The sequence below is a fragment of the Babylonia areolata genome, chromosome 6 (genome assembly GCF_041734735.1).
Source record: "Babylonia areolata isolate BAREFJ2019XMU chromosome 6, ASM4173473v1, whole genome shotgun sequence".
NCBI classification, from domain to species: domain Eukaryota; kingdom Metazoa; phylum Mollusca; class Gastropoda; order Neogastropoda; family Buccinidae; genus Babylonia; species Babylonia areolata.
In genome coordinates, this window is record NC_134881.1 from 29,267,504 (window position 1) to 29,290,003 (window position 22,500).

The 22,500-nt window shown below is 43.7% G+C and overlaps 1 protein-coding gene across 1 annotated transcript in view; it reads right to left on the bottom strand.

The window, feature by feature from the left end:
* LOC143283490 (metabotropic glutamate receptor 5-like) overlaps positions 1-22,500 on the bottom strand; it is a 287,594-nt gene that overhangs the window by 81,336 nt on the left and 183,758 nt on the right. The window contains 4 exon segments of the mRNA XM_076589733.1: positions 24-467; positions 469-794; positions 2,083-2,212; positions 5,273-5,468. Of these exon segments, the coding sequence (XP_076445848.1) occupies positions 24-467; positions 469-794; positions 2,083-2,212; positions 5,273-5,468 (1,096 nt within the window).

Below are 22,500 nucleotides of genomic sequence, written 5' to 3' on the forward strand. Positions count from 1 at the left end.
GAACAACACCAACAAGCCCATACCTTAGGAAAGAACAGAAGCACGAGGGCGATGGCCGCGCTGAGGGAGATGCAGATGGACATGGTCACCTCCTTGTTCTGCCCGCCGAAGTAGATGGGGAAGAAGCCCAGCCAGATCACACACGTGGTGTACATGGTGAACCCGATGAACTTGGCCTCGTTGAAGTTCTCGGGCAGGTTGCGCGTCTTCACGGCGTACAGCGTGCACATGAAGATGAGGAAGAGGTCGAAGCCTAAAGGAACGATGATACCCAAGGTGGACGTGTTGCAGACGAGGCGGACCCTTCTCGGAATGGTGTAGTCCAGCTTGGAGTTGGCCGGCTCGATGACCAGCATGGCGCTGAGGATGAGGCACTCGATTCCGATGATGATGCCCGTGATCACCACCTGAGCCGTGGCGGACATGAACCGAGGCTTCTTCGTCATGATCCGCTTGCTCCCTTCCAGGAATCCGCGCGATACGGTTGGTGCGCGTCACCAGAGCTCCGTACATCAGCGAGAAGGCCAGCCCAGGAACGATCCGACACAGGTAGCAGAACACGGGAGCCGGCTTGGCTACGAGCAGGAAGTTGCAGGAGAAGGCCAAGGCGATACCCAGGAGGAGGATGTAGGAGAGCTCGCGCGTGGATGCCTTGACCACGGGGGTGTTGTGGGAGCGGACGAAGATGGCCGTGACCCAGGCGGTGAAGAGGAGGCCGACGCAGGCTATGGCCGCCACCACCACGGACCCTGTGTCCTCCCAGGAGACGAACTCTATCGAGATCTGCTCGCAATCTGTTGTTGGTACAGAGGTGGAAGGTATAGGAGGGATGTGTGGGAGAAGATATGAAGAAGAAGAAGAAGAAGGAGGAGGAGGAAGAGGAGGAGGAGTATGAGGAGAAGAAGAAGAAGAAGAAGAAGAAGAAGAAGAACGAGGAGGAGGAGAAGAAGAAGAGGAGGAGGAGGAAAAGAAGAAGAAGAAGAGGAGGAGGAGGAGAAGAAGAAGAAGGAAGAGGAGGAGGAGAAGAAGAAGGAGGAGGAAGAGGAGAAGAAGAAGAAGAAGAAGAAGAGCAGGGGGAGGAGGAGGAGAAGTAGAAATAGAAGAAGAAGAAGGAGGAGGAGGAGGAGGAAGAGGAGGAGGAGGAGGAGACGAAGAAGAGAGAGAGAAATGACAGGCGCTACACACCCAAACACAGACAAACAGAAACACAGAGAGAGAGAGGCCACACACCCGAAAACAGACAAACAGAAACAGAGAGAGAGAGAGACAGGCTACACACCTGAACACAGACAAACAGAAACACAGAGAGAGAGAGGTTACACACCTGAACACAGACAAACAGAAACACAGAGAGAGAGAGGCTACACACCTGAACATGACAAACAGAAACACAGAGAGAGAGAGAGGCTACACACCTGAACACAGACAAACAGAAACACAGAGAGAGAGAGGCTACACACCTGAACACAGACAAACAGAAACACAGAGAGAGAGAGGCTACACACCTGAACATGACAAACAGAAACACAGAGAGAGAGAGAGGCTACACACCTGAACACAGACAAACAGAAACACAGAGAGAGAGAGGCTACACACCTGAACACAGACAAACAGAAACACAGAGAGAGAGAGGCTACACACCTGAACACAGACAAACAGAAACACAGAGAGAGAGAGGTTACACACCTGAACACAGACAAACAGAAACACAGAGAGAGAGAGGTTACACACCTGAACACAGACAAACAGAAACACACACACACACAGAGACTACACACCCGAAAACAAACAGAAACACACACAGAGAGAGACTACACATCCGAGCACAGACAAACAGAAACAGAGAGAGAGAGAGAGAGAGAGAGAGAGAGAGAGAGAGAGAGAGAGAGAGAGGCAGGCAACACATCCGAGCACAAACAAAAACACAGAGAGACAATACACCCGAACACAGACAAACAGAAACACACAGAGGCTACACACCCGAATACAGACAAACAGAAACACACAGAGAGAGGCGACACGCTCGAGCACAGACAAACAGATACACAGAGGACAAGAGAGAGAGAGTGTGTGTGAACAGACCCGTCTTGTTCTCGTTGGGCCACCAGCCCAGCTCACAGGAGCTGCAGTGGTCCTCTTCCACCACGATCTCGTTGTCTTTGCACGGGGTGCACACCCAGCAGCACGTGATGACCTCTGACCGCACGCCTTGCTGCCAACACACACGCACGTGCACGCACGCACATGCATGCACGCACACACACTCACACACACACACACACACACACACACACACATGCATACACATACGCGTGCACACACACACAGACACACAGACACACACACACACACACACACACACATGTACACACATGAACATGCACACAGGGACGAACGAACGAACGTACATGCGCACGAGCGCGCGCGCGCACGCACACGCACACACACACACACACATACACACACACACTCGCTCATGTACGTGCACACGCAAACACAACACATAAACACACACACACACACACACACACACACACACACACACACACACACACACACTCACACACACACACCGCATAAATCATCATCATATGAATTAAACAATGCGGCAAAATATAATGAATGATACATAAAATGAATGAATGAATGAATGAATGTACAGATCAATAAATGAATACATAAATGACAAATAAAATAAGTAAGTAAACAAAGAAATAAATGAAGCTAGAGAGCGAGCCAGAGACTCAATACTCACACTCAGCCAGATCCTTATCTATTGACACACCAGAGTTGGTTTGGCTTGCATCATCGATCCTAGTAGCGCTGAGTGTGTTGGGTCCTTTTATATTTTTTTTGCACTTGTATCTTATTTGTATCCATTAATTATTAACTTTTGTGTCACAATAGATTTCTCTATGTGAAAACCAAGGCGTCACAGATCAGCACCGCCTTATTTATTTTTTTCGGTCAGAGAGAGAGAGAGAGAGAGACAGACAGACAGACAGACAGGCTGGCAGGCAGGCAGACAGACGGACAGACAGAAAGAGAGAGAGTCAGAGTGAGAGTGAGCGGGTGAATTGGAGAGACAGACAAACAGACAGGCAGACAAGGAAAGACAGACAGAGAAAGAGAGAGAGGGACAGAGAAATAGAGAGACAGACAGACGGAGAGGGAACGATAGACACAGAGAGAAACTGAGAGAGAGAGAGAGAAAGACAGACAGAGAGACAGAGAGAGACAGAGACAGAGACAGAAACAGACTGAATCAGAGAGACAGAGAGACAAAAGTAGAGACAGACAGACAGACAGAGAGACCGAGCGGGGTAGGGGGGGTGGGGACGTGTGGGGGTAGAGAGCGGAGCGGGAGAGAAAGACAGAGACAGAGACTGAATCAGAGAGACAGAGAGACAAAAGTAGAGACAGACAAAGACACACAGACACAGAGATAGAAACAAACAGAGACAACGACAGAGACAGACAGACAGACAGACAGAGGGGGCAAGGGGGGAGGGGCACGTGTGGGGGGTGGGTGGGTAGAGAGCGGAACGGGAGGCGGAGAAGGGATACGGTTAGGGGGGGGTGGGGGTGGAAGAAGGGCAGGAAGGAAGACTTTCATTTGCAACGGTGAACGCTTTCGGCTGTTTCTGATTGATCCTCCTTGGCGCTCTAATCAGCCGCTGCAGTGGTAGCGAATCACAACTACACGAATAACAACAACAACAAAATAATAATAAATATTTAAAAAAAAACAGAAAGACAAGAAAAAGAGTGAAAGCATCAGTCAGCATTGACGGACATTGAATGCCGGAAAGAGGATGAAGATGAAAAAGGGGAGGGAAAACGGAGAGGAAGAAGAAGAAGAAAGAGGAGGAGCAGGAGAGGATGAGAAGGAGGAGGAGGAGGAGGAGAGGGAGGAGAATACGAAGTAGAAGAAAAGGGAGTTAACTCTCTCCATACGAACGGCGAAAGAGACCACATTAACAGCGTTTCACCCCAATTACCATCATCAAAATATTGCAAGCGGAAGGCTCTTTTATACTGAAGAGGTGAATGTTGACAAAGAATACCACAATTCTGACGACGGAAGCTAAAGGCTGGGTCATTCAGACACCCACTGGACATCCGAGGGGTCTGTGTAGAGGAGAAGAGAGGACTGGCCGTACTGAGTGAGTTAAAGTAGTTGAAGGAGAGGGGATGAGAAAGATGGTCCGAAGGATGAAGACGTGGAAGTGCATAAGGAGAAGTAAGAAGGAGGAGGAGTAAGAGGAGGAAGACAGGGAGGAGGAGCAGAAGAAAGAAGAGAAAGAGAAGGAGGAGGAAGACAAGGATATCTATATCTTGAGACACAGAGAGAGAGAGAGAGAAGGAGAGACTCAGTAAGAGAGAGAGAGAGACAGACAAAGTGAGAGAGAAAGAGACGGTGAGAGAGAGGGAGTAAAGTGAGAGATAGTGAGAGAGAAAGAATATACATATATATATATATATATATATATATATATATATATATATATAAAGAAAGAAAGAGATATATTAGGAGGAGTGTGAGAGACAGTGAGTAACAGAGAAACAGAGCGTGTGTGTGTGTGTGTGTGTGTGTGTGTGTGTGTGTGTGTGTAGTAGTAGTAGTAGTAGTAGTAGTAGAGAGAGAGACAGAGAAAGGAAAAGAGAGAGAGAGAGTGAAAGTTTAGAAAGGAGAAAGAGTGATAGAGAGAAAGAGACAAACAGACAGAGAGAGAGAGAGAAAGAGGGTTCGGGGGGGGGGGGGGGGGGGGGGGCGGGGGGGGGGGGGGGTAGAAAGTGAGGATGAGAGAAAGAAAAAGTGAGAAGGTATGAGAGAATGAGTGAGAGAGAGTGAGTGAGATGGTGAGAGAGAGAGAGTGAGTGAGACAGAGGAAGGGAGAGAGATAGAGTGAGAGACAGACAGACAGATCCCCCTAGCCCCCCCCCCCCCCTCACACACACACTCAAAAGATTCTTAATTTAATTGGTTGCAATTTATTTCTTTTCTGCGTTTCAGTGATTAGGGAAAGAGGGAATGATATATGTATGTGTATGTGTATGAGTATATGTATCTCTCTCTCTAATATATATATATATATATATATATATATAAAGAGAGAGAGACACACACACACACACACAGACACACACACACACACACACAGAGAGAGAGAGAGAGAGAGAGCATATATCGATAATCGATATATATATATATTTATTTATCTATTCATTTATTCCTCTTTTTTTTCAATTCCAGATTTCCAACGCTGACCTTGACAAAACCGGGCCCGCAGGGTTGACTGCACACAGACCGGAAGGAGTTGTCTGCGTCCCTCCCCTGCCTCGGCCAGTAGATGGCGCTCACGTTCAGGTCCAGAGCTCCCGTCATCCATTGCCCGATCGTGACGTAGTCATACGTCACCCTTCCGTCATCCTGCTGGATTGGTTGGTAGTTCAGAATCTCGTATCTGTGGTTGAGAAGGAAAAAGAAAAGAAATGAAAAAACACACTCACTAAGACTGCACGTAATGTTAAGGACCACTTCATGAAAGCAGTTATGTTTTCTTTTCTTTTCTTTCTTTTTTTTTTTAATCGAGATATTGTTTCAGTTATGTAAGCTGCATATGGTCTACTACTACTGGCCTCTCACTGAATATACGAACGGCTGTTTGAGGAACACGTGCACCATGAACAGATTGAATTGATTGATGGATTGATATGGATACTTGTATTGATATGGATACTTACATAGCGCCTATGTTGTTGTTGCTGTTGTTTGTGTGTGTTATTCTCCGTTAATTTTCTTATTTCTTCTGCTTAGCTAAGTGTGGTTAGTCAATGTCGGGCGTGGCTGCGTGTAGATGGGTGATTACCAACGCACTGAGTCTAAACTCAATTACAGAAATGCGCCATACAAATGTCACTCATCATAAATGATATGATATGATATGATATGATATGATATGATATGGCTACTTAGATAGCGCCTATCCTCGGTCGGAGACCAAGCTCTAACCGCTTTGCAAACACGGGGTCATTTGCACAACAGGCTGCCTACCTGGGTAGAACTGTCTGACGGCTGCCATTCGGCACTCATCATTCGTTTCCTGTGTCATTCAATCAGATTTTAGGCACACACACATATACACACTCAGACAGACATGTAACATTTTACGTGTATGACCGTTTTGTTTATTTACCCCACCATGTAGGCAGCCATTCTCCATTTTCGGGGGTGTGCATGGTGGGTATGTTCTTGTTTCTAAAAACCACCGAACGCTGACATGGATTACAGGATCTTTAACGTGCGTATTTGATCTTCTGAAGAAGATAGAAGAAAGCGTCTGTTTTGGCCAGAACTTCATGTAGTTATTCAGTGGCTTATATACAACAAAGTGTGCCAAAGTCCTTGCCATAGAGAGAGGGTTTGTGGACGCATCTGCCCACAACCTCATGAAACAGCTGTCAATTTCTGGCAGAGAGAGGACATGGGCACTCAAGGCAATGGCAGAAGCAGCAGAAAAGAGTTCCAGCTGGATCTGGTCGAGGAGGAATGAAAGTAAACTTCATACGGATTAAATTTTCACTACTCAAACTAGGCGTATGATGGCTCAGTGGTTAAAACGTCTGCCAGAAAAGGTGACTCAGTCCTTAACTGGCGACCACCCTGGAAGCGCGGATTCGAACCTGCTGAGGACCAGGAAAAGAGAAAAAAGAAAAGGCGGCAATACAAGGGCATCCAGGAGTTATGACCTGGGTGCGGCCCGGCCCCCTTAGAGTGTAAGGAGTTCAGGGCCGAAACACTTGACTGAGGGGGGCTTCTTCTCTGAAGACCTTGTACTGTCCAGCTCTCCCTAGAGCTTCTTATCACATCAACAGCTGTGGATTTTCATCGGGAAAACAATGGATGTGCAAGTGCAAGAAAGCACCTCTGGTTACGACAGGTGCTCATTATACTGACTGCATTAAATCGCTGTTTGCCTGAAGTTTGGCATCATTTTCTCATGCCCCTGATGTGATGATGTAATTAGATGCTTTTCACGACTTAAATGGATGTGTATATGCCTATAATTAATGCTCCTATGTCATATTTGTTTAAAACTTGGTTCTATGTTTTACACATTAGTATTAATTTATATTGATTTCACCACTATATTCATTCGATAATTTGTGCATGTGAATATACAATAAGTGTGCATGGGGGTTTGCATGCGGGCAGGTGGGTGCGTGCACACGTGTAAGCATGTGTTTTAAATGATGGAAAGTTATCGGATTTGCTTTGCTATGACTGAGTTGGGTGTTATTTTGTTATGTTTATGTTGTGTGCTAAATTTTACCGTTTTGCTTTTACTTTGTATGTATCACAGACTTCACCACAGTTAATTTCTCTACGAGATAATAAAGGTATTCTGATTCTGAAACTGTTCAGTTTCCGAAGTGTTCCTTAACTGTTTGCGAACTTTGCAGTTTGGATATGAAATGAGAAAGGTGAACGGTATGTTATGCTATGCTCAGGACAGTGACAACATCATCTCCATGAAATACGAGATCACACTCCTGCGTGCGCGGGTGCATTCCACCTTCCTGTACGCACGCGAGACATGGAGCTTCACAGCAGATTTAAAAGGAAGAACCCAGACCTTAGAAATGAGGGTGTTATAGCAAGATGCCAAAAATACGCTGATTTTGTTACTAGTGAACCACCAAGAAGCACTATGAACCTCATGGAGATCTGCTGATATCAGTCAGGTAAATGAAAACTAAGCTAGTACCCCCACGCACCAATATTCAATAGCCTTCTTAAACAGTAACCCAGGGAACTGTTTAATGAAGGAGACAGAGGGGAAGGGAGGAAAAAACAAACAAACAAAAAAACACAACAAAAAACAAAAAACGATTGACTTACAGCACTGCACAATGGATTTTATTTATTTTTTTGTTTTTTTTGTTTTTGCCAACTTTTCACACAACAGTGAAGAAGAAGAAGAAGAAGAACAACAACAACAACAACAACAAGACGCGAGCCACTGACGCGTAACGCCTCCCTCCAACTTTCTTTTTTTTTTCTTTTTTTTTTCTGTCCAGTCAACTGCACTGTTTCAGTGGCAGTAACTCTCACGCCACTCATTCTGAGTCCCCCTATCTATACACGGCCACACCCAGGTTCCTCAGTCGCGGTCAGTCAGCGCTGGTAGTTAGGCCACAGAGTCGCCTGGAGGTCACACGCCAGAGACCCAGCACTGCTGCTGAGTTACTTCAGCAGCTCAAGGACTCTGCCATGTGAGCAGTAATTGACACAGTATCGCTCGTCCCCGCCCCCCATTCCCCCCGGATCCCTCCAGGACCCGCTCCTCCCCAGACCCCCCCCACCTCCCCGCCCCCCCAGCAACCCCTCCCCCCAAAAAAAAAACACAACCCCCCAAAAAAACCCACACAACCCCCCCAAAAAAAATCCACACACAAAAAACAAACAAACAAAAAAACAAACACAAAAAACAAAAACCAAAAAAAACGAGAAAAGAAAAAACAGAAACGTGGGAGACGCCAAACAAGTAAACGATGAACTAATCGAAAGCTAAACAAACAAAAGCCCAGCACCCCCCCCATCCCATTCCCAACCCCGAATCCACCCCCCCCCCCCCCCAAAAAAAAAGAGAGATGACCTCTTTCGGAAAGAGGAGGTTTGAGGGAGGAGGGGTCAAAATCAAAATGGAAAGATGGCTAACGGAGCTCTATCTCGAGTAACTCATCAGCTCCAAGGCATTAAAAAGAAATTCCCATTGATCTCCTTCCTGGAATCGAACACCCTCACCCCCCCCCCCGCCCCCCACCCCCACCCTCCGCACTCTGCCCTCCAACAACAACAACAAAAGCAAACAAATAGGAACAAACTAAATAGGCCCGGGTATTACAAAAGCAACATTGCCCACGTTCAGTTTCGATCCCACAAATCTCCATAATCTTAACTTTCTTTTTTTTTTTTTCTCAACCTCCTTCTTTACATCGTTTGGAAAAACAACAACACCAAAACCAAACAACAAAAACAAACAAACAAACAATAAAAGCTTTTCACTGTAGTTTCGTTAATCAAGCTCCAAATCTTCCTCAAACCAAACAATAGTCCTTGGATTAAAGTTCAGATAGCCACAGGAGAACTTGATTTTTAAAAAAAAAAATAATTCGAGTGGCTTGCATCGTTTGGAGGGTACGAACAGGAAAACAGACCGCCAAAGAGACAGACGGACAGACAGACAGACAGGCGAAACAAACAGACATAAGAGTAAACGTTTTTATCCCAGCTGCTTGCAATGAAACAGCGTATGGTAAAACAAGCTTCGGTCATCCGTCAGGTGGGGAAGTCATGAAGACAGGGTAAAGCAGGTTCCAAACAACACACATTGACAGATACAACAGTTCGAAACAACAGAGAGACTCAGACTGGGTGAATGTACAATGGACATTGCATGCATCTCTTTTATTTAGTTTTAAAAGGTTTCGCTGACTTCAAACGCTATCCCAGACATGAAAAAGACTACTAAACACACACACACACACACACACACACACACAGATGCACACACACACACACACACACACACACACACACACACACACACACACACACAGATGCACACACGCGCGCGCGTGCAAACACACACACGCGCGCGCGCAAACACACACAAGCACGGACATAATTATATACACACACACGCGCGCACGCGCACACTCACACGCACGCACGCACACACACACGCACGCACGCACGCACGCATAAACGTACACACACACACGCATAAATGTACGCACGCACACACATACACACACGCACGCACGCACCTATAAACGCATGCACACACACCAACACACACAAACACACACACACACATACACACAAACAAAGAAACAAACAAATGCGCGCATGTACACGCGCACATACGCAAGCCCCAAGAAATATCGCATTGGAAAAAAAAAAGAAAGAAAAAAAAGATGAATGCTTAGATGGACCAAGAAGAAATAGAGAAAGAATGGTTGGGAAGCCGGACAAGCATCACAATAAGAAGAACGGAGCTGACGGAATCACTACGCATATCTCATCTAATAATGATAATAATAACAATGATAGTATTTATATAAAGCTGAATCTTGTGCAGAGACAAATCTAAGCGCTTTCACACCATGCATAACTCTCTAAAAAAAAAACCCTGAAGAAACTGAAGACAAGGAAGAGGCAGGGAAGGGAGGCTATCTTGTGAAGAGGTGGAGTTTTGATAAGGCCAGACTTACAAGTTTCAACAACAGCCAAAGGGGTTAAAACAACAGTTCAATCATACACAAGGGTGTTGAGTAAACGAATGAATGACTTACTGTCATACACCCCCCCCCTACCCCCCCCCCACCCACACACACACGATCCCCTTCCCCCCTCCTCCGCTCCCCATCCCTCTCCTCCCCTCCCCCCACACCCCCTCTTTACTTGGAACACAGAATTGCACTCTGCAGTTCTGTTGCGAGTTCGAATGGTCTACGAACCCCCCCCCCTCGCCCCCCACCCCCGACCCCCCACCCCCGCCCCCTTGTTGATGAATGGCTGTGGGTTCAACTATCCTCACAGAGCAGGGAATGGCTTTTTCCTTTGGATTTGACGTCGAAATGTACCTGCAACAAATCGGTTTAGAGTGACAGTTTCAGTTTCAGTTTCTTGAAGGAGGCGGTATCAAAGCATGCAGACTGGCCCCCATACAATACGCTACACCCCTCCTGCTTGAAGAAAATGGAAGGAAAACAAACGAGTAATAATCTCTCTCTCTCTCTCTCTCTCTCTCTCTCTCTCTCTCTCTCTCTCTCTATGTTGACTGCTATATCCCCAACCCCTCATTTCCTTGTGTCAAATTATGGCCTTTCGGTCGATACTCATGAAAACATTTTAAATTTTGATTTCTCTGTAACCCAACTCAACACACTCTCTCTCTCTGTCTCTGTCTGTCTATCTCTCTCTCTCTCTCTCCCTCCCTCTCTCTCTCTGTCTCTGTCTGTCTATCTCTCTGTCTGTTATTTCGTATTCCATGTGCATGAAGCCCCACCTATAAATTGATTTATGTTATTCCTAATTCATATGTTAGCCTTTCTCCTCAAATGACTTTCTCTGTCTCTGTCTCTCACTCTCTCTCACTCTCTCTCTCACACACACTCTCTCTCACTCTCTCTCACACACTCTCTCACTCTCTCTCTCACACACACACTCTCTCTCTCTCACACACACTCTCTCACTCTCTCTCTCTCGCTCACACACTCTCTCTCTCACTCTCTCTCACACACACTCTCTCTCTCACTCTCTCTCCCCCTCTCTCTCCCCTTGTCTCCGTCTCTATCTTTCTTTCTTTCCCCTCTCCCCTTCTCCATGTCCACCTCCACCCTCTCTCTCTCTCTCTCCTCTCTTGTTCCTTTCTTGTCCTTCAACTGTGTGTGTGACTGAACGATGCACTGCTCTGTCCCACGTTCAGAACCACGGTGCGAGAAGGAGAAGGGAGACAAACGTGTGACTTGCTTTATCATCATGTCTTTTTAAAAAAATGTTTACTTTACTTTAATTTAATTTAATTTAATTTTATTTTATTTTTGACTGACACGCACTGTTTTCAACGACAGGGGAATGGAAAGGAAATGGGGTGGAGAAACTGTCGGAGAGAGAGAGAGAGAGAGAGCGAGAGAGAGGGAACACTGAACACTGAGCACTGAAATGTATGATGTCATTAGCTGTAAAGCTCTAGTGACATAGTAGGTACAAATCAGAACGAAAACGGCGCAGAAAACAAATAAAATGGAACAGAAAGGAAAAAAAAAAAACCACAATCAAAGTAAACTAAACTACTAAGGGATAAGCGGCACTTTGGTACTTTGTGCGTTCGTTCGTTCTTTAGTTTAACGTCTTTTCACTGTAAGTGATATTAGACGAGGGAAGGAAAAAAATCGAGTGGGAGGAGGGGGAGGGGGGAGGAGAATTACTGTGTACGCACACGAGTAAGTGAAAGTGTGTGTGTGTGTGTGTGTGTGTGTGTGTGTGTGTGTGTGTGTGTGTGTGTGTGTGTGTGTGTGTGTGTGTGTGAAAATTATTGATTTAAGTTTTATTTAAAAATAAACAAAAAAATCATAACAATATAACATATTTCTAATGAAAAACTATTAACTATAACAGCGAACCAACTGGACTATTTAACAAGGAGTTGAAAAAGTCATACATTAGCAATGGACTGCCGAAGATCGTCAACACTGAAGATGATTTCAGTTCAGGGATTTGAGACTTTAACATATCGCAAGTTGGTATGTGATCGGCTGTTATGGGAGCACCACAGATGCAAGAAACATAATGATATATTTTGTCCTAAAACAATTCATTTTCCATCTGCAGATTAGAGAAATGATTTGCCTCTTAAGAAAATCATTATGGTAATGTTTTCCCATGAAACCATACATTTTCTGTATGTTCTCATGGTACTTTGTCATGTGCTTAAAATGTCCATGTGGCAAGCGGGTACTGTGCCTTTTTCCCATCCAGTCGTTCGCCTCCAAGGTTTGAACAGTATCAGTATGCGTCACTGCGTTCGGCCAAATCTATATACGCTACACCACATCTGCCAAGCAGATGCCTGACCAGCAGCGTGAGAACGAGAGAAAGTGAGAGAGAGAGAGAGAGAGTGTGGGGAGGGGAGTATGTTGGGTTGGATGTGGGAGTGGTGTGGGTGGTGGGTGGTGTAGGGGAGTAGGACAACACACCAGCAGATTGGACTTGGAGGATGGGTGTGGGGGGTGAGGAGATGGGGGTGGGGGTAGAGACGAGGTTGAATGTTCTGTTGTGTGATTAGGAACATGGGACGAATCGGGGCCTATCTTTCCAGGCCTGTCTTTGAACGAACAAGAAAGTCACTCCCGCCCCCCTCTTTGGATAAATCTCATCTTCTAATGTTTGTTTTTGTTGTTGTTGCTGCTGTTTTTTTTTTTTTTTTTTTTTTTTTTTAAGATGAGAGCAAATTCTTCAGCGCACAATGAAGATTCTCAGAGGCCACGGTTTTTTGCGCTGAGCAAAGCCATTAGGCCTACACATATCAAAACTATCATCTGGATGATTTCAATATCAAGTAGGAGTGTGTGTGTGTGTGTGTGTGTGTGTGTGTGTGTGTGTGTGTGTGTGTGTGTGTGTGTGTGTGTGTGTGTGTGTGTGTGTGTGTGTGTGTGTGTGTGTGTGTGAGTGTGTGTGTGTGTGTGTGTGTGTGTGTGTGTGTGTGTGTGTGTGTGTGTGTTGGCCATGGTTCCATTTATTTGAAAGAGTAATTAAGAATGCTCTCTAATATATATCCACTCCTACTACCGCTACCATTCCTACTTATTATTACTATTACTCTTATTATTGTTATCATCACCATCATTATCATTGTTGTTGCTGTTGCTCTTCTTCTTCTTCTTCTTCACAGTTACAGTTCAAGGGGGAAGATGGCAGAATTGTTAAGACGCTCATCTGCTAATGCAGATAGTCCGTTAGGGTCTGGGTTCGAATCCCGCTCTCGCCCTTTCTCCCACGTTTTACTGGAAAATCAAACTGAGCGTTCATTTCAGTCATTCGGATGACACGGGAAACGGAGGTTATGTGTGCAGCACGCATTTGGCGCATGTCAAAGAGCCCATGGCAACGAGAGTGTTGTCGCGTTGCAAAATTCAGTAGAAGAAATCCACTCTGATAGGTACACACACATATATATATATATATATATATGTGTGTGTGTGTGTGTGTGTGTGTGTGTGTGTGTGTGTGTGTGTGTGTGTGTGTGTGCATAACATGAAATATAGTGATATGCATGCACTCAAGGCCTGACAAAGCGCGTTGAAGAAGAAGAAGAAGAAGACATCTTGATTTATCCAAAAGAAACAGCAACACATTATACATTGAAGAAACCTTTGCAAATAAAGATTCTATGATTTCAGACTCAGTTCAGACAATGCCTTTCACATTTGGACAGGTTCATACATCGTCGTCGTCGGCCTCCTTCCGTCTCGAAAGACGATGGCTGCACCAGAAATGTAGTCCCTGTCTGGCATTGCACTTTTGCTGTACGGCTGTGCAGACCGATGCTGGAGTGGCAATCTCTTCTGCATGTGGGACAGATATAGGTATATGCTGCTTGGTTTACAGTATTTGACTTGCGTGTGGCTCTTTTTCTCCTCAGCGAGTCAATACGGTTTCTTTCTGCTTGTTTCACCCCTCTCTGAATGGCAGATTTCCAGGGTCGACGTGAGTCCGCAAGGCTTTCCCAGGACAGCACATCAATACCTCTACTTTTCAGGTCCCGTTTGCAAGCGTCCTTGAATCTTAATCGGGGGCGGCCTTGGGGCCTAGATCCCTCTGATAGTTCGCCGTGCAGCAGATCTTTAGGGATGCGGCCTTCATCCATTCGGCGAACATGACCGAGCCAGCGAAGACGGCGTTGACGCAGATGGACGAAGACAGTTGGCAAGGTTCATGCAAGTTTCAAGTTTTAATTATCCTTTCACTCCTATTGGAGTATGGAGGATTACTGCAAAATAATTTTTTCATGCCCAGAACAAACATTTCCAAATACACGACAATGTCACATAAAAGCTGAGAAAACACAAATGTCTTTTAACTCCAAAAGTGTTGTTTGCAAATCTAATCATCTTACAGCTAAAATGACTTTTTTTGCCTCCTTTGAGCATATTACAAAAATTAAAAACCGATTTTGGAGACACATATTTTTAGGAACATATCTATTACGTAACTGATAATAATTGGGACATTCCATTATAAAATGAAACTCATCCCCAATCACAGACATGTTACAAACCTTACAAAGTCGTAACTCTTGAGGTATGCCTTTGTGTCTCCCTGTTTCTATTTCCAGCTTATGATTACTACTTCGAAGTCTGAAGAAGCTCATAACGTAATTATCAGGCATTTGACATACTTTTCTCTACCAAATCCATTTTTGAAATTTCGATAAAACCAACATTTACTACTCGCCTCTAGAGCATGTCTCCATAGATTTTGAAAACTGTCTCTCAAAGCAATGTTGACATTCTTGCAGAAAGATTCCCTCTCTAAGAAGCATTGAGAATCCCAAACACAGTCATACCCTGTTTCTATTAAAATTTTTTTGATACAACTCATCCATTTGGAAGAATAAATACCATTTCGATATAAATCAAGTAATATCAAATATATTTTCCCAGAATATTTTTCTGTGTTTGAAATCACTAAGCTGATCCAAAATCGAACTAATCTCATTTTCACTAACACACTAATTGAATAAATACCAGTTTCTCCATAAACAATTTGGTTCACAGTATTCCTGTTCAGTTTGAACAAGCGTTTCAAAATTTTCAATTCTATTTTTTCAAGTATATCTACATATTCATAACCCCATATTTCTGTACCATACATACACACATACATTCATTGCATTCATACTCAAACACGTATACACGCTCACACATACATAATATTTCAGAGTACATCAGCGTCGTGGCTGTAAAAAAAAGAAGTGAAAAAGAATGCTGGGAGATTTTTTTTTTTATATATAATATTTTCATAATATCAGAACTGCTGTGCTTTGCCGGGTAGAACATTCAGAAAACTAAAAAGGTAAAAACGATGCAAGGAGTAATATTTCCGGTTTTTTGTTGTTGTTGTTATTTGTTTTGTTTTTTTGTTTTTTTATAACGTTTTCATCATATCCAAAGTGATGTGCTTTGCCGGGAAGAACTGTTAGAAAACTTGGGAACTTGTGTTAACGAAACAACGATCGCACAGTTTTTATCACTGATTCGATATCGATCGTCAATCCAGATGAACTAAATGTCAGACGGTCATCGCCGAACAATGTTACGTGGAAAACGACCAGCACAATTTTCTTGACATTTCCAGGGAGATTTCCCTGACATTTCCAGTCCTAGAGAGAAAGGGGAAAGAGAGACAGAGACAAAGGCAGACACAGAGAGAGAAAGAGTCAGAAAGAAAGAAAGAAAGAAAGAAAGAAAGAAACGGAGAGACAGAGTGAGAGACAGAGACACAGACACAGGAAGAGAAGGACAGATACAGAGACAGAGGGAGAGACACAGAGACAGAGAGAGAGAGAGACAGACAGACAGACAGACAGACAGACTGGTAGACAGAAACAATGAGACAGAGAGACAGACATAGGAATACACAGAGAGAAAGACAGACACAGACACAGAGACCGAGACAGAAGCAGACGCAAAGAGAGAGAGAGAGAGAGAGAGAGAGAGAGAGAGAGAGAGAGAGAGAGAGAGAGGGGGGAGAGAGGGGGGAGAGAGGAGAGAGAAAGGAGAGAAAGAGAGAGAGGAGAGGGGAGAGAGAGAGGAAAGATGAGAGAGGGAGGAGAGGGGAGAGAGGGGGGAGGGGAGAGAGAGAAGAGAAAGAGAGAGAGGAGACAGAGAGAGAGAGGAGAGAGAAAGAGAGAGGAGAGGGGGAGGAAAGAGAGAGAGGGACACACACACACACACACACACACACACACACACACACACACACACACACACACACACACACACACACACAGAGAATATGAAACAAGTCAAAGACAAGAAACAAAATCAACGAGGGTTAAACATAAGCCAGAGCTGTTTTGTTTTCGTTTTGTTGTTTTGTTCGGTTTACATGATGTCGTCGCTCACGAAGAAGCAAAGAAGAAAAATGAGGAAGAAACAACAGCAAAAAAACAAAGTTTATATATCGAAAGTTGAAAACGAAGTTAATGAAGAGAGAGGGAGAGAGACAGAGGCAGAGACAGAGACAGAGGTGGATGGCTGTCATAAGTTGCCGAGTGCTAATAACATACACGGTTCACAAAAAGTGAAGGGCCACATGGAAACTGGCAGTTTTGTTCTTCGTGACATGGTGAACTGATGCTGGAGTTTTCAGCAAACAGCGGTGGGTGTATGCATGCGGTCAGTGTGATGAGCAGCGCTTATACCTTAACAGAAGTGTTTTCCAGCAGTTTGATTATTTAATTTATTTATTAATTTATTTTTTTATTTTTGTTATTTAATTTCATTTTTTTAATTTATTTATTTATTTATTTATTTATTCCTCAGGGCCTGACCAAGCGCGTTGGGTTACGCTGCTGTTCAGGCATCTGCTTGGCAGATGTGGCGTACCTTATATGGACTTGACCGAGCGCAGTGATGCCTCCTTGAGCTACTGATACTAATACTGATACTGATTGCAACGAAAACCCATATCTATCGTTCATGTACCGCTGAATAACTGTAAATATTTGGTTCAAATATCGGTTTTTCGGGAGCATTCACCAAGCTGTTCATAGAGCACGTATACTTGACACAGCCGTTTGTGTATTGAGTTCCACGGGCGCAATAGCTGAGTGGTTAAAGCGTTGGACTTTCAATCTGAGGGTCCCGGGTTCAAATTCGGTAAAACGGCGCCTGGTGGGTAAAGGGTGGAGATTTTTCCGATCTCCCAGGTCAACATAATTTTGTACAGATCTGCTTGTGCCTGAACCCACTTCGTGTGTGCCCGCAAGCAGAAGATCAAATACGCACGTTAAAGATCCTGTAATCCATGTCAGCGTTCGGTGGGTTATGGAAACAAGAACATAGCCAGCATGCACACCCTCGAAAACAGAGTATGGTTGCCAACATGGCGGGTAAAACGGTCATACACGTAAAAGCCCACTCGTGTACATACGAGTGAACGTGGGAGTTGCAGCCCACGAACGAAGAAAAAGAAAAAAGTACTGAGTTAGAAAGCAGCAGCAGACCAAAGGCAGCCTGTATAATGTAAATCACTTCTCGATCGAGTATAGACCTAGTAGTAACGCTTCCGCCTAGGCAGTAAGAGAATCTGAGCGCACTGGTTCAATGCGCTACACAATCGCCAGTATTTTCTCCCAATTTCTCCTCCATAGGACCTTGAGCGGTGTCCTGGACGCTAGTCATTCAGATTAGACGACCAACCTAGGTCCCGTGTGCAGCACCTACTTAGCGCACATAAAGATACCCACGGCAACAAAATGGTTGTCCTTGGCAAACTTCCGTACAAAAATCCATTATGACAGCAAAACGAATACAATTGCAGGCAGTAAAACAGGGAGAGTGACGCTCTCATTATAACGACATGCTCTCCCTGGAGGGAGCAGCCCGAATTTCATACAGATAAATCTGTTGTGAGAAAAAAAAAAGAGAGTAATATAATACAATCTTTTTTGGCATTTTTTGAAAACGAACTTGCTTTTATGCAGTCGTCCTCAATATTTTGTGAAGTCTATATATTTAAAAACGAAAAAAAAAAAAATCCCTTCAAAGCACAACAAGACAAGTAGAAAAGTTTAGAGATTGTAAAGCGGGCCATGATCAGCTTCAAGCTGGGAAAGAAGAAGAAGAAGAAAAAAACAGAAATAAAAAGAGCACCTAAAGGTTACACTGCCCCCGAGTTTGCACTTGCTTGGTTAGTGTTCCGTCCGTCAAGGATAATTGACTCCCGTCGCGAGAAAACAGACACAGACACACACACACACACACACACACACACACACACACACACACACACACACACACCACCTGATTGTGTTTGTGTGGGTTGGGGGTTGTATGAATGGTATGGTATGGTGTGTGTGTGTGTGTGTGTGTGTGTGTGTGTGTGTGTCTGAATGACATTATTTATGCTGTATGGACGATGAAAAGGTCTGTCGCTGACATTAATTTTTGTCACTCCCCCTTCCTGCTCCCTCCCCGCCCACTCACCTCTCCCCCCACCCCCTATCCGTCTGTCCCTGTCTCGGTCTCTGTCAAGGACGGACCCCCATCACCCGAGCCCCCCCCCCCCTCCCCACACCCACACACCCTACACACACACCCATCCACCAAGCGCCTCCTCCTTCCCTTTCTCTTTCCAACAACCCTTCTGTGCACACACATATATTATGCACATGATTACGCACACACAAATACACGAGAAAGTGTACTTGAATGCACGAAACACACACACACACACACACACACATACGCACCCCCCCCCCCACACACACACACACACAAACTTACACCAAACCGCACACACGGACACTCGCTCACATACATACATAAATAAAGATAAAGATGATGAGAAATATGAAAAGAGGCACAGAGAGAGAGAGAGAGAGAGAGAGAGAGAGAGAGAGAGAGAGACTGGGAGACAGACCAGACAGACAGACAGACAGAAAGAGAGCCAGAGAGAAAGGCACAGACAAACAAAGAGAAGGAGGGGGAGGGGGGGGGAGAGGAGAGAGAGATACAGACAGACGGACAGGCAGATAAACTGACAGACAGACAGACAGACAGACAGACAGACGGACAGACACAGAGATACAGAGAGAAAAAAGAGACACAAAGAGAGACAGACAGACAGACAGACAGACAGACAGAAAAACAGGACACTCAACAACCGAAAGAGCACATGCGCATCCATTTGTTACGTTGGCATGCAGGCGTTAAGAGAGAGAGAGAGAGAGAGAGAGAGAGAGAGCACTGCGGTGAGAGAGTGTTACCAAAGTGTGCAAAAATCGCCATCTTTGCTAGGTTTGATAGGCATTTTTGTTTTGTTTCTTTGTTTTGTTGTTGTTATTGTTATTGTTGTCGTCGTCGATTGTTGTTGATTTTTACAGGAATATACGTATACACAAAGAAACATTCTGATACATGTGAAATAAGATAGTTAATGATCTGTCTATACATAAAGAAACGTTCTGATACATGTGAAATAAGATAGTTAATGATATGTCTATACACAAAGAAACATTCTGATACATGTGGAATAAGATAGTTAATGATATGTCTATACACAAAGAAACATTCTGATACATGTGGAATAAGATAGTTAATGATATGTCTATACACAAAGAAACATTCTGATACATGTGAAATAAGATAGTTAATGATCTGTCTATACACAAAGAAACATTCTGATACATGTGGAATAAGATAGTTAATGATATGTCTATACACAAAGAAACATTCTGATACATGTGAAATAAGATAGTTAATGATCTGTCTATACACAAAGAAACATTCTGATACATGTGGAATAAGATAGTTAATGATATGTCTATACACAAAGAAACATTCTGATACATGTGAAATAAGATAGTTAATGATCTGTCTATACACAAAGAAACATTCTGATACATGTGGAATAAGATAGTTAATGATATGTCTATACACAAAGAAACATTCTGATACATGTGAAATAAGATAGTTAATGATCTGTCTATACACAAAGAAACATTCTGATACATGTGGAATAAGATAGTTAATGAAATGTCTATACACAAAGAAACATTCTGATACATGTGGAATAAGATAGTTAATGATCTGTCTATACACAAAGAAACATTCTGATACATGTGGAATAAGATAGTTAATGATATGTCTATACACAAAGAAACATTCTGATACATGTGAAATAAGATAGTTAATGATATGTCTATACACAAAGAAACATTATGATACATGTGGAATAAGATAGCTAGTTAATTATCTTCCTGAACTGTAAAATGATGTAAAAACAATGTTCTACTAGAAGGAGAAATAAGTTTAGAAGAAGAAGCAAGTTTAGCATCAAGAATATGAAAAAAAAAAAAAAAAATGGAAAGAGTTCTGGCACAGATGGTTTTTGGAGCAGAAGTTAGGCCCTTTTAAGAGTTCGTGCTTTAATAAACCAGTCAGTGAGAGAGATGGAGAACTTTCAGCCAGTCAGAGAAAGCGAATCATAACTTGATCCCCAAACCAGATAAATGTTAAAAAAAAAAAAAAATAAATAAAAAGAAGAAGAAGAAGAAGAAGAAGAAACACACACACACACACACACACACACACACACACACACACACACACACACACACACACACACACACAAAATAACAACAAAAATCAAAAACAAAACAAAACAAAACAACAACAAACAAACAAACAAACAAACAAACAAACAAAAAACCTGGAGAAATCTCATGGTTGAATGTGTTGTTTTTTTCTGTTGTTTTTCGTTTCTCACACCTATGGCTCGCCGTTTTAATCACAGTCGTTCATTCCTCCTACACTCACTCTGAAAACTACTAGAGGGAAACCACCGACCTCGCTAAAAACATTGCCCATGACCACACCACTGATCCAGGTACTAACAGGAAAACGCGCAAAGTATCATCAGTTCGATGAATGCTGTCGCTTGTTTTGGTTTGACAAACGTCCATCTTTTCTTTGCTAGTTTTGGTTTGACAAACGTCCATCTTTTCTTTGCTAGTTTTGGTTTGACAAACGGTCATCTTTTCTTTGCTAGTTTTGGTTTGACAAAAATTGTCTTTTCTTTGCTAGTTTTGGTTTGACAAACGTCCATCTTTTCTTTGCTAGTTTTGGTTTGACAAACGTTCATTTTTACTTTGCTTGTTTTGGTTTGACAAACGTTCATCTTTTCTTGCCGGAATTTTGTTCCACCCCCCAAAACCAAAACTGTGTGTGTGTGTGTGCGTGTGTGCGCGTGTGTGTGGAATGTGTGTGTGTGTGTATGTGTGTGTGTGTGTGTGTGTGTGTGTGTGTGTGTGTGTGTGTGTGTGTGTGTGTGTGTGTGTGTGTGTGTGTGTGTGCGCGTGTGTGTGTGTTTGTGTGTGTGTGTTCGCGCGCGCATGTGCTTGTAAGATTGGAAAAGTCAGTATTGTACGCCAACTAGGGGGCTATAAATTATTCATCGTGTCGTTTCTTCAGTTTTCCATGACTTCATTTTTTTTTTCATTTTTCGATGTTCATTCAGTCTTTTTGTTTTTCTTCCTTTCTCGACACTAATTAAGCCTGGATGTATGCCAGCAAAGTAGGTCTCTTGCAGTCTTCTGGTGAAGTTAAGAATGCATTCTGAGTTCTTGAACATATGCAGTATGGTGAACAAGTGACATTTACGACTTTTCCAGAACTTTGTCTGTCCGACAGTCATACAGTCTGTCTGTCTGTTTTCCGTTTGTCTGTCAAATGATGGGTGTCAGATATTTCATCGTTCAGAAAATAATAAAAGGTTGAAGTTTAATCGATCTCTCTCGATCTCTCAATCACTCTCTATCTTTCACACACACACACACACACACACACACACACACACACACACACACACACAAACGCACACGCATACACTCACTCACACGCACACATACACAGACACTCGCACGCACACACACACACACACACACACACACACACGCATACACATACACACACACACACACACACACACACACACACACACACACACACACACACACACACACACACACACACACACCACTACTCACTGTGTATTTAAACATGTTTCGTCTCTCCAACAACTCAACAAAGACCCTGTAAAACAATAAACCTAGAAACACCGACATAAGATCTCCAAGCTTTTTACGTTCTTTCAGCTTGGTCTACTCATATCCGCACCACAACACACCCCCCCCACAC